The sequence below is a fragment of the Ciconia boyciana genome, chromosome 25 (assembly GCF_034638445.1).
Source record: "Ciconia boyciana chromosome 25, ASM3463844v1, whole genome shotgun sequence".
NCBI classification, from domain to species: Eukaryota; Metazoa; Chordata; class Aves; order Ciconiiformes; family Ciconiidae; genus Ciconia; species Ciconia boyciana.
In genome coordinates this window covers 525,473-538,034 of record NC_132958.1, presented here as the reverse complement: position 1 = coordinate 538,034, position 12,562 = coordinate 525,473, and the positions used below count along the sequence as shown (strand labels likewise).

At 45.7% G+C, this 12,562-nt stretch overlaps 1 protein-coding gene across 6 annotated transcripts; it reads left to right on the top strand.

Annotated features, from left to right (window-relative positions):
- Positions 1-565: 565 nt before the first annotated feature.
- ANXA4 (annexin A4) lies at positions 566-12,030 on the top strand. 6 transcript variants are annotated; one of them, XM_072846272.1, is made up of 15 exons: positions 566-792; positions 894-989; positions 1,975-2,084; positions 4,878-4,934; positions 5,882-5,957; positions 6,396-6,490; positions 6,770-6,883; positions 7,057-7,147; positions 7,641-7,720; positions 8,124-8,180; positions 8,643-8,736; positions 9,253-9,348; positions 9,796-9,854; positions 10,190-10,312; positions 10,581-12,030. In XM_072846272.1, the coding sequence occupies exons 4-15, from the start codon at positions 4,932-4,934 to the stop codon at positions 10,638-10,640; spliced, it is 948 nt and encodes a 315-aa protein (XP_072702373.1). In that variant the 5' UTR covers positions 566-792; positions 894-989; positions 1,975-2,084; positions 4,878-4,931; the 3' UTR covers positions 10,641-12,030. The 6 variants fall into 6 exon arrangements, with proteins under 6 accessions (XP_072702373.1, XP_072702374.1, XP_072702377.1 ...); XM_072846273.1 differs by having other exon boundaries at positions 1,970-2,084; XM_072846276.1 differs by lacking the exon at positions 1,975-2,084.
- The last annotated feature ends 532 nt before the right edge of the window (positions 12,031-12,562 follow it).

Here is a 12,562-nt window from a genome sequence, read left to right as displayed (position 1 = left end):
GCATATACCATTGACTTCAGTGTCAGAGCCATCCAGTCCTCGGGGTTGAAGAGGCTGGAAAGCAAACAGAAGAATGAAGCTTTTGAAAATATACAGGCTAAAAAAATCAGAGGCAACATAAGATGGAGAAACACAGCAGTTCTGCTGGTGGATTAAAATGAGTGGCTATGGGCCCAGAGCAGGAGACAGCTGACGTGAGAGGAAGGGATGAGAATGGAAACTTTAACAGACGTAGGAAAGAGAAGAGTTTCTCCTTAGTGACTGTTGATAATATGTACTAGTCCGCACTGAATCCTAGTTGGGGTAAAGTGCCAGATTTTGCAAGGAAAGAGACTCTGCAGTGGAAAAGGAGAGTGCTTGTGGCTTGAACCCTGTTTTTCTGCTACCCTCTGTTCAATGTTCCCCTGCATCAGCAGGGATGACTAGATGCTGGCCTCTGGGAGGTTGTTTTTGGGCGACTGCGCTGCAGTGGGAGCTATAATAAGCCGGCTGCAGACATGCTCACTAGAGCACAGCCTGCATTCATCTGAGCTGCTAAATTTAGGTCTCTTCCAGCAAAAGAGCATGTGCAAAGAGGCACAGGGATGAGATAACAACTGTCGTACGAGCTGGAAAAAAGAACCCGAGAGGGCTGATTTACCCATTATAATAACTGTACTTTTGGCATCAGAGGACACCAAAGTCCCCGAGGATAAACACAGTGAAGACAAGATATGTATTATTGAAAGGTTGATTTCCCTCTGTCAGCATCATGATCTTGTCCAAGGCTGACCCTGGCAGTGTCACATCGGGGTAAAAACTGAAATCCTTTTGCCTGAAGTGTTTTGACTTGAGGGCAGTGCCATTTATTGGGGCAAAAATAATCATCTATATGAAAATAATCATTCTTACAGACATCATGGCTGTTTGTGACACAAAGTTCTTAGACGAGGGGGGACGATGCTGAAGAGCTGGAGAAGTGCTGTGGGAGCAAAGGAGACACAATACAGGTAAGAAATCCCCACAAAGGGCATGGGCGGATGAACAGGACTTCTTGCTCAAGGCGGCTGCAGCCTGTGTGCTCCACGCCGTCGTCCCCCTCGCTCCCCCCTTGGGTATGCCCCTTCACACGACAGCATACAGCGAGACATCAGATGCTGGCTGTGCGCTCGGGCTGCAGTCAGAGGGACCCTCTGTTCCCAGAGATGTTTACAGGCAATGCTGGGGAGCACGGAAGCCATCTGAGCCTGCCAGGCCACCTTTACGTGCAAGGGCCTCTGTGTAACCCCAAAATGTGCATTTCCTAAATGTGTGTGAGGCTCCTTGGGGAATCTCTCCCTGCTCTGGATTACAACCAACTGTTTACGGAAGGGCAGAGGAAGGGAGCTGGGCGTTCGAGAAAAGCTGCTTTGCGCCGGCGAGTCCCACCCTGCTCCAGGGCGGGGACTTTGCCATCCAGGGCAAGCCGAGAAAAACTCTTCCTATCCCTGCCAAGGCACCCGCTTGGGACAGCAGGTGAGTGCCAAACTAACTGGGGGGTCCCCTTTGGCATGGGGAAGGGGCTGCATGGTTAGAGGTGCCTGGGAAGATGCCAAGCCCCATCCCTGCTTGCCAGACCGCAGCGGCTGGTAGCGCGGCTGTGCGGGAGCGGGTCAGCCCTTGGCTGGGCGGATGCCCTGTCCGGGCCATGATGCCAAGGCATTAGGGCATTGGGGCAGCCCTGGAGGGCTCAGGCCTGGGGTGAGGAAGGACAGGGAGGCGGGTTGTGGGAAGGAGGAAGATGGCTGACTCTTCCCAGGCATAGGGAGTGCAGGTTTTGCTTCCTATTTCTGCTGTGCCCCGTGGCCAAGCTGGCATGTCCTCCCCGCTGGATGCTGGAGTGTGGAGGGCATGGCAGGGGGCTTGTGAAGCGGCTTTGCGTGGGTGCACAGGCTGAAGTGAGGAGTGCAAGGCTCTGCTAACTCAGTATTATATTTTTATTCCTTTTGAGGGCAGTGGCCAGGCAAAGGTCATCGTGTAGGAGGTGCTGGGATATTTCAGCTGGCTCGGGGCTCGACAGCAGAAGGGAGGTCCTTTCCTGAGCTGCAAATCGGGCTGGGATCAAGGTCAGTCACCCTGCTATGAGCCCCAGACCTACCCCGGGGCACTCTGCCTCCCTGAAGCACAGCCAGCTGTGGAGGGAGGCAGGCTGTATCCAGTACGCTGGAAACAGCTGGCAGTGGCAGAGCCATGGAAAAGCTGATCCGGCGCAGGATGGGGGTTTGCGTTCAAGTGTATGTGCACCGAATGAAAGACCTAGTCAAACAAGTCCAGTGTTTGCCTTGCAAGGGGTTGGGTTGCAAAACGGTGGTTTTCCGCTCTAGGTATAGGACTGGCAATGTGTCTATGAGCTCAAACTTGAGGAAAAAAAACCAAGCAACCCTGTGTTTATATCCTGTTAAGCCGTTGGGAGCTTTGCTTGCTGGGAGCCATGTGTGCTCTGTGCACAGTCAGGAAAACTTGATTCAGGGCAAGCCTAGATTTGAATTGGCCAGCACACACGATCGTTTCAGCTGTTTTCTGATAAATGAAATTTATTCTGGATTCAGCTTTTAGAGGACATTGATGTGGACTTATAAGTGCCTGATTAGCTGATAAAGCCTGCCAGGAAAAGGTCATCCATGGAAAAAATTTGAATAATGGGAGGGATGCCTCGTACACCTGCACTCTGTCATCTGGCCACAGAGTTTTGAGCCTGTTCTAAGCCAGGTTTACTGTATCAGCAAGCTCAGGCCTTTATTCTGGGATGAAGCAAATAACATCAGGACAGGGATTAGCTGGGGCACCTTAGCACTTGCTAGCTGACTTTTTGCATGCATAGTTTAATTCTTCAAAACATGGAGTTAAGTGTTGCTTCTATCCTGAAGCTGTTTCTCCCCGTTTGAGCTGCAGGCCAAGGAATTGTGTTAAGCTGCAGAGCGCTGGCAAATCTGACTGAGCAATTCCTTTCTCTCTCTACTAGCAAAGGGAGTGGCTAGGAAAGTTTTATTCATCTAATGCCCCAGCCTGAGCAGTTAATGGAGACGCCTTCACCTGACAAAGGGAGCAAGAGGGTTACAGGGGCAGGGACCATTGCTGTAGAACTTGGTTGAACTGCTGAGTGCTTCCACCTGTAACTTCAGTGGCTCATTTCTTGTGGCACCACACACAGAAATATACTGGGAACAAAACAGCATTTGCAGATTGCACAATGCAGTTAGCACCGCTGCCTTTTGCAGTGCTCTACTCTTTATATTCCCAGTGACGTTTAAGCTGCATGAAGAAATCGGAACCTTACAGTCAATATTCAATGTGACATTTCTGTTGTAATTTGATATTGCAGGAGCACTTGCCCTGAATCCAGTACACGCATCCTTTCCTCATGTTTTGGTTTCTTTCTGCCAGCTCATTTGCACTCAGAATTTTTCTGCCTCCTACCCCTTTTTCCTTGTTTATTGACCTTTCTTTTGCCCTCTAATCAACTTGCTAAAACAGCCTGTGTACAAACCAACTGAATGGTAAAACTGCATCAGAAAAACATCTGTGAAATTCGAAGCCATTACTTAGTGTCTGGCTAAAGCAAATAAAGTTGGCTTTATATTTCCATAAAAGATTAGAGAAGAGCAAAGATGAGTTTTCTGAGGTCTAGGTCATAATTTGACCACTGAAATCTATAATCAAATGAAAGAAAGCAAACTCAACGCTAATAATTTTCCATACGTTGCCTGATTGCACAAGGTATAATAACGTACAGATGACCTAGAGAGCACTCGGGAGTGCCTGTGCGTAACACATCTATGGCAAATGTCATCCAGAGAATTAACTTGCCTGAACAGCACCCTCTGATGATATTCCAGATTTGTAAGAGTCATGTGAAGCATGAGCCAAGGCACTCCTGTTCTTGCACAACTGTCTGGGCTCATCGATGGCAGCTATTAAGCACCATGAGCAAGATTAAGGAGAGATGTTGTCAGCCGCTGGCATCACTGCTTCTACTTCAGGGCTTTAAGGCGAGAACCTCAGTTCATGCTGTGTTGAGCTTGAGTTGCAGGGAAGTCAACCTTGTCCTAGTACTTGACATCCTGTCAACTGACCAGGGATATGGGAAAATACTGTGTGTGTGTTCAGGTATAGGCCCTATGCAGGAAAACAAAATTATGAACAGAAAAAATAACCCTGGGGCGATGGCAAGTAAGCTTTTTTTTTTTGTTCGAGGGCTTTAACAGGCAATTAAAACTGCAGTCCTACAAGGAATTACACATTGCACCAAACTGAGGAGGTGTTGAATACAGCAGATTTTAAGTAAGAGGGAAAATAATTTTCCTGTCCCAGTCGTCAAGTGAGGTTACCTTTGCATGCTCATCTACACCCTGATGTGGTCTCTGCCTCCTGGGGAGTCTCTGTGAAGGGTGTCAGGACTGTGCAGGCACCCTCACCCTAATTCACCCTCAGGCTCTCACCTGGCAAGGTCAAAGCCATGTGTTTTGAAGGGCATGGGAATCAGGTCTATTTTCTTTGTTCCCAGGGCAACGTTGTCTGCTTCTCCTTGTAGCCTCAGCCAGGTTGTCACACTAGCACTAGAAAAGAAATTTCTTAAATTACTAGTGGTAATCATCTGCTTGTGCACCACATCCCTCTTTCAGACAGGGTGAACGCCCTGGCCCTGTGCTGTCGCAAGCCAGCCTTTGTTCATTTGGTACAAAGCAGGACTGGGAACTCAGGGATGCTGCTACAGGCGTTCAGTAGGGCTGTTCAAGTGTTGCTTTTAGTCCTCAGAGAAATTAGATGGTTACTTAACCAGCCCCATTAACTGGCAAGGGTAGGTATATTCTATGAATTATTTGCTAGAAAACTAACACTCCCTCTGGTTTTTATTACAGTTGTCTAACTGCCTGGGGACTCGGACAATAAGAGATTGACCAAATACGAGAGTGATGGTGAGTGTGTGTGTTTTCTGTACCATGCTGTGCCAAGTGTTTGCTCTGATCAGATAAACGTAGGGAGTGTAGCTCAGATAAGGACACAGCAGGAAGAACACTGTCACTGTCTGTCCCTTTATGGGGGGTGACTTTATTGCTTCTCTCTGCTTCCTCATACTAGAGGAGAATGATCCACACATACGGGCTTTTCCATTTTGGGAGTTAATGGAAAATTCAATCAGATATGAGTTGAAAGAGAATGAATTTCTCCAGATAAACTTCCTGGGCATATTATTCTTTCCAGGTTCAACCTGCAAGTTAGCCATCTATATGGTAGTTATCCCTGTGCCTGTTTCAGAAAGCCTATCCTACACGAATGTTAAGCAGTTTTTTGCTGATGATTTTCATGGGAACAGGGAGAGCTTTGTAAGAGACAGTGTAGTCCCACAGAAATGGCACTGGGCAGGAGGCAGGAGAAACCTGTTTGTGAATCACTGTTTTGAGCAAAACACTACGCTTCCTGGTGCATTATTTTACGGAATTATTGTCCTTGGCCGCTCTTAGAGCAGTCAGGCATAGGGCTTTGATGGGAACAGCTTCTTCTATGATTTACGTGGAAAACTGCTGGGAAGAAGCCCCAGCTGGACTGAACAGAGATGTCAGACTGTTTGCCATTATTTAATTGGAAACCACATACTCCATGGGCAGCTATATGAAGATATTTTCTCCTTTTAGTTGTGTCCCTGTGGCTTGTTTCTTATGTGGCTAGGAAGACCCTCTAGAACAAACTGTTTCTCTTTAGGGTAGGGTGGAAGCCTGATATAAAATCAGTCGTGTTTGGTGGGTGGACTTTACTTGCTGTGACTGTGTTTGCATCTTTTGGATTTTTTTTTTTTAATTCAACTCTACTGTATTTATGTATCACTTTGAGTCTGCCTCTGATAACTCCTCTCCTGTGGATTTAGGCAACAATCAAGGGGGTCTCCAGTTTCAGTGCTGAGCAAGAAGCACAGGCACTAAGGAAGGCTATGAAGGGATTTGGTGAGTTGGTCTCCCTCCACTGTTAAACCCTCTTTTTCCCCTCTCTGAGCATTGGGAATGTTTTGTCTGGTGGTTTGTTAGAGGGGAAGTTTAGCCATTTGCATTGCCCTGCTGCCCTGTGAGGGCACTGAAAGGAATTGAGTGACTTGAACACAACTTGAAATCCAAGTCTTGGCCACAAAAACATGGTTAGTCAGGCTCTTGTCTTGTCTGTCCTGCGGTGTGGTACTGCCATGCCGCTGGCTGGGTTGAGGCACTTCTGTATGTTGATCTAGTCCCCAGTGCTGTTGAGAACCAGGTTGTGTAAGGAACAGAAGATGTTGAGAACCGGGTTGTGTAAGGAACGGAAGATGGCTAATGGCACACTCTGGACAAGACCAGAGCATGCTTCTGGTTCTTGTGCAAGCAGCCTGACTGGTTTCCATTGGTTTCTTCCAGGCACAGATGAAGATGCCATCATCGAGATCTTGACCAAACTAAATGTTTCCCAACGTCAGCAAGTTCTGATCACCTATAAAAGCAGTATTGGCAGGGTAGGTGGTCTTCAGAGATTAGTGACTGTGGCTTTAACTGGGAGATGTAGACAATGGTTGGGTTATATCACTTGGGTGAAATGTGAACAATATCCTAGTCTCCACGACAGTAACATTAGCACAAGCTTTCCCTGGCCAAGTTTATTTTGGTCTTGTTCACTTCAGAGCAACTGTTCATCCAAGGAGGGCTGGAGCATGAAGAAAAGTGGTGCATGAGTTCTTTCTGTTCTCAAAGGCTGTATCTTCTCCCAACTCCTTTCTCCTCTCTCTGTCTTCTAGGATTTGATTGATGACTTGAAGTCTGAGCTGAGTGGGAATTTTGAAAGGGTGATCGTTGGTATGATGACTCCTACCACCATGTACGACGTGCATGAACTGAGAAGGGCTATGAAGGTTCAGAAATCTTCCTTTTATGTTGCTTAAGTTCTGGTCAATTTAATATGATATGGCATAATTATACATTTATTATTAATTTATTATTACCTTATATATCATTAAAAAAATCATAGTTGCACATCAAAACAGTTGTCATTATAATCTTGGATTTTGTCTTTGTAATTCCCTAGGGTGCAGGAACAGATGAAGGTTGCCTGATTGAAATTCTGGCTTCTCGCACAAACGAAGAGATTCAGCGCATTAATGAGACCTACAAACTTCGTATGTAGTGTAAACTGCAAGCCATTATCATACTGTCTGAAAAGTCACTTGTGTGTATGCATGGACACGTGAAGAGGATGGAGAGGGGTCTGTTAGCCTTTATATGTGACAAATCAGCCAATACAACTATTGCCATTTGTCCAGAGAGATCCTCTGAATTAAGCAGGTATCAACAGCAGGACTGCTAACAGCCTCAAGGATTAGAATTTCACCCAGAAACTGAATCTGTGTAAATAAAATGGGATGGGGTGGTTATGTCTATCAGTTGGATGTCTGTCCATGTGTGGATCTATTGGCAGTTTTATACTGGCTGTGCTTCTTAATTTTGGCCTGTAGCAGTAAATAAGATGGCTGGACTGCTATGATGATGTTTAGAGCCCTGAGCACAGTTACATATTTACCTAGTTTACGGCTGGCAAATGTTGTGGCCAAACAGCGGCCAGGTGGTGGACCTGTTACTAACAGATGTCATATGTGTGTGTGCTCCTGCTAGAATATGGCCATACCCTTGAGGAGGACATTATCTCTGACACATCTTCCATGTTTCGAAGAGTCCTCGTGTCCCTCGCGACGGTAAGTCCAGGCTAAGGGGAATGAGGATGAATCTTCCTGTTGCTGATGGACACGCCTCTCACTTCAGTGATGAGGTGTTTCAGGCTGGCTTCTATTTCACTTATCTTGCATTTCACTTCACCTGCATTTCACACCCAGCTTCTGCAGGGAGAGGAGTCTGACTCTGGGTATGCATTAACGAGGTGCTCTTTTTAAAATGGCCCAGTTGAAGTGGATTGCTGCTCATTTCAAAAGGAAGTACGAGTCACATCTGAGCCATATTTCGCTGTATTTGTAAGCTACTATTCAATTTTAAGGATCCTATTATGCATCTCCAGTAACTTGTTTTGAATGGGGAATTTGCAGGACTTGCTTCCATTAGTTGCTGTGGTGAAATGAGTTTTTCATCCTTGTACCTCTGCAGGGAAACAGAGATGAGGGAACGTATGTGGATGATGCCCTTGCTCAGCAAGATGCTCAGGTGTGTAGCAATTTGCTTCCTTGCAAGAATTGTCTGTTCTTGTACATGTGGTGCGTGGTGAGTCCTTGCTTTTTCTAGACCTCATTTTTTTTCAAGGTAGAACAGTAAGCCTGAAGCTATGCTAGACAGCAGCACCCTAGGTGGAGACCTGGGCTCTAATCTCAGTTTTGACCCTTAGGGAAGCCTCTTCACTGCTCTGACTCAGCTGGTGAAATGGGGATGATGGTTCTAGCCTCCTTTGCAACTCTGTGGTGAGAGGTCTCTAGACAGGCTGGGTATTTGGGAGGAGAGATGACATTTCAGTTGAGAGTTGCTGTGCTTGGTTAGTATTTGTTGGAGAATATCTGTGATCTAGACAAGCCACAGGCCAGCAGTGCTCAAGCACCAAGTATAAAAATCTCATGTTATGTACAGCTGGTCTTCTCAATTAGCCTTACTTTGTCTATTCGTAATGTCTTCAAGTGCCTGTATGAAGCTGGGGAGAAGAAATGGGGAACAGATGAGGTGCAATTTATGGCCATCCTCTGTACACGGAATAGATCCCACCTACTAAGAGGTAGGACCCTCTGCGGTGTCCTGATTTTTTTTCCTTGTTTGAGGATGATGCTTTTGTAGGAGCTTTGTACTTGTTCATTAACTAATTGTGAACTCTTCCTGAGACAGCAGGTATCCTAGAGCCCAGTTGCATTCAATTCTTTAAGACCATTTTATTCCCTCCTGAGACAAAAAGGGACTTGAGAAAAACATCAGTACAACTTGCTCCAGCCTGTAAACTGGAGATAATGAAGTGTGACTCCCACTGGGGCAGAGCTAAGCATTTAAACTGCCATCATTAACTAGCAGTTCTTGAAAACGCTAGCAGCAGTGGTAGGCCAATTAGCAAGACTGTTGATAATTAAAATGAATTATTTCTGTGGGACAGCCCTGATTTAGCTTACAATGTCACAATAATGGTACAATGTTCATACAGAGTATGAGGAGCTTGATCTTGCAAAGTGATCCTTGGTGGTTTACACACTGTATGCCCTGAAGCATCTCACTCGCTCTTTTTATCACTGATTCTTCCTCCTAGTTTTTGATGCATACAGAAGGATTGCTAATAAGGACATAACAGACAGCATTAAATCTGAGATGTCAGGAGACCTCGAAGATGCTTTGTTAGCTGTGGGTGAGTGCCCTGCTTTTAAACTTTGTCTACAAAGTAATTAAATAATTAGAGGTACTGTATCTTGCCCTGGCTGGCTGTTTACGTAGCTTCAGGAGGCAGATACTGTTTGCGAGCCACAGTGCTCTACTCTTTGCAGATACAATCGGGTGAGAGAGCTCCATGCTTTACGATATTGTTTGCTTTCCCAAGTGATACTTTGGTACCTGACATTTGCTGTCAGGAAGCATTAAAGCCTTAAAGAAAATATTACTGTGCACTGGGCACGGAGACATCAATTTGCAGCAGGTCACTGACTATGGATGTCTGCATTGTACTTGCTGTTAGTTGGCCCTGAGTTGCATCTTTACAGAATAAGCACCTTCACAGAGAAAGTGCTGTAAAGGTTTGGGAGACCTTCTCCTTCAGTTTTTATTGACCTTAATTCTCTTGTTCTTGTCTCCCTTACAGTAAAGTGCATGCGAAATAAACCTGCCTATTTTGCTGAAAGATTGTATAAATCCATGAAGGTAAAGAGCTTTTGGTGTGAGATTGCTATTTTTTTTTCCCCCTTGCCTTTCGATACTCGAGTCAGCAGCATGATAGCAATCACTAGATAAAGAGAAATTCTGCTGTTAACTGGGAAAAAAAAAAAGTCTGAACTTTTATATGGACCTCTTTTCCCTCAGGAAGCTCAGAGCAATATTCTTACCCAGCAGCAAGCTGCTAGTGGATCACTCCACTAATGCAAAAATTCTCTGATTAGGAACAGATCCCACAAAAGACCAAGTGATAAAACCTTTGTGTCTGTCACTGATTTATCCAAAAGGCTTTGTAGTCGTACATGGTTGGTTTATTTCTTTAGGGCTTGGGAACAGATGACAACACGCTGATCCGAGTGATGGTATCCCGCTCTGAAATAGATATGCTGGATATCAGAAGGGAATTCCTGACCATGTATGGGAAATCGCTCTACTCCTTCATTAAGGTAAACTTTTCAGTGTTAGAAATGAAAGAGCTGCGTTTGCTAAGCAGCTTAAAGGAGACAGGTCCCCACTTGACACCTATTGGGTATTTTAGAGGAGCTGGAATTAAAGAGACTTTACATTTATGTACTGAAAATGTTCCTGAATGTTCTTAGTTCTTAAATTGTCAAAGAGGATACAAACCCTACAACAAATCATATGTGCTGGGAAGAATCCAGCCTTGTATGGAGCTGTAAAATTAATTGTGTTCCTTTTTTCTTTTCTCTCTAGGGAGACTGCTCAGGAGACTATAGGAAAGTTCTGCTCAGGCTCTGTGGTGGGGAGGATTAAAGATGCCTGGTGTACTACCTGGATGAGGAGAAGCAGTTGATCATAAGGATTTCTTTCTTTTTAATTTTTGCCATTTAGTTTTTTAATTAATCTTATTAATTGCTATGAGTATTGACTTAGGTTAGTTAATGCTCTGGTTAGGTAACGGCCATTCCGGTTGACCCTTTTGTTATGCTTTTATGCTTGGAACACTCATTTGTCTAGTAATTGGGCTAGTAAAGCCCATCTTAAACAGAATGTTGTAACCAAATACATAAAAGCTAAATTGCTTCCTGACGAGCTGTCCCTTTTCTGTTGCATTCACCAGCAAAACTTATCAGCTGAAGCAAACTTGGATGCAGAATGTGAGAGGCTGCACAGGGAAAAATTAACCTCAATACATGGAGAGTGCAGAATGCAGGCTTGCTTCAGTTTGTGCAAGATAATTAAAACACAAAGAAATCAATCATCTAAAATACAAGCACATTTAGATCTTACCTTGCCCTCTGTTTGTGTGGAGCATTAACAGCCTTGCTGTACTTCATGTATATGTTGCCTATAGATCTGTAGGTAGGGAAGATGTCACTGGTGACATCAGAAAAAACTCTTGCTGCCCTGGTTACAGGTCAGCCCTGTATTCTTTGTCTGTCTTCCTTGACTCATGGGAGTATAAATGATCAGCATTACATTACAAACTCTCCCTCTGGATAAAGTGATGTCATTAGAGCGGTGCCTTTTAAGGAATGACCTGTCCCCAAAAACGCATCTCATCAGCACTACCTGATGCCTTAGGCTGGGATGCCTTGTACTGGGGTAGCTCACCAAACCTCACCGGTGCTGGCTGGTTGGAGCCCTGTGTAACGCTACCGTTAGAGGGTCCAGCTTTTGTGCCTACGCCTGACTCGGGCTTCCACACCAACCTCTGGAAGAGGCTTTTCCCCCAGACCCTACGCAACTGCCTGTTAAGCTGACTGTTGCTTTGACTACAAAAAATATGGTCCTTGTTTGGCTTAGCAATTTATTTCTTCAGCTGCTGCCATATAATCCTGTTTTGAAGGCATCACACTGAGGTTAGAATTTGAAGGCGCAAATACCAATATGGCCTACACCCAATTCTGCCACTCATTTTGTTCTAAATTAGGCTACTGTTGGCTTGAATAGGAGATACTTCTGTGGCCTCAAATAAAATAATTTTCTTTCTTGCTCTTTGTGCTGTAAGTGGAGATACATTCCTTAGTTTCGGTGGGAGAGGAGGCAGAGCTTTTTCCAGTTCTAATGAAGCCTTCCGCTCAGTGAAGGAAAAATTGTCTTACACGGTACCGCAGGCTAACAGATGCACTCAGGCTTGGTTTTGTGTTTAAATGTCTCGGGTTATGTTGCTGACTTTTAAAAAATGAATAAACAATTAGTTTCTGTACATTCTGCCGTGATTGTGTATTCTGGGAGAGGTAATGTGAAATAACCGTGTCCTTGTTTTTTCCAACAACTTTTGTGCTCCACAAGTGCTTTTTCTCCTACGCGTGGCCCTCCATCCACCAGCGAAGTGGGGAGAGGCTGCAGGGAGATGTCTTTCAGCTCTTCAGCCTCAGAGTGGGGTGCCCAGGGCGCTGCCCGCTCGGGTGAGCACCGCTGCGAGGGGAGAAGTCTCCTGCTCATTAGAAAGAGGCAAACCCCCTGCCCCAGCCCCGTGGGCCCATCGCGTGGCACTGCTGTAAATCCCCCTCCAGCACCGCTTTGAAAACTGGTTTATAAAATCCCATGGCCATGCTGTGTCTGGGGGAAATCACCCGGGGGGGGGGGGGGGGAGGCAGATTTGGGGGTGCAGCCCTGCACCCCCACCCGCTGCAGTTGCATTGCTGTTGCTACTCCCACTCGCAGCTCAGTAACGCGGACAGTTCCTCTCCGTCACCCGCCGCCAAGCAAGGGCTGTGATGACGCTGGGG

Excerpts from the sequence above, each read along its gene's own strand:
- ANXA4 (XM_072846276.1), top strand. Across the intron at positions 5,958-6,395 it reads GAAGGCTATGAAGGGATTTG|GCACAGATGAAGATGCCATC; the intron begins GTGAGTTGGTCT and ends GGTTTCTTCCAG. Across the intron at positions 8,181-8,642 it reads TTGCTCAGCAAGATGCTCAG|TGCCTGTATGAAGCTGGGGA; the intron begins GTGTGTAGCAAT and ends AATGTCTTCAAG.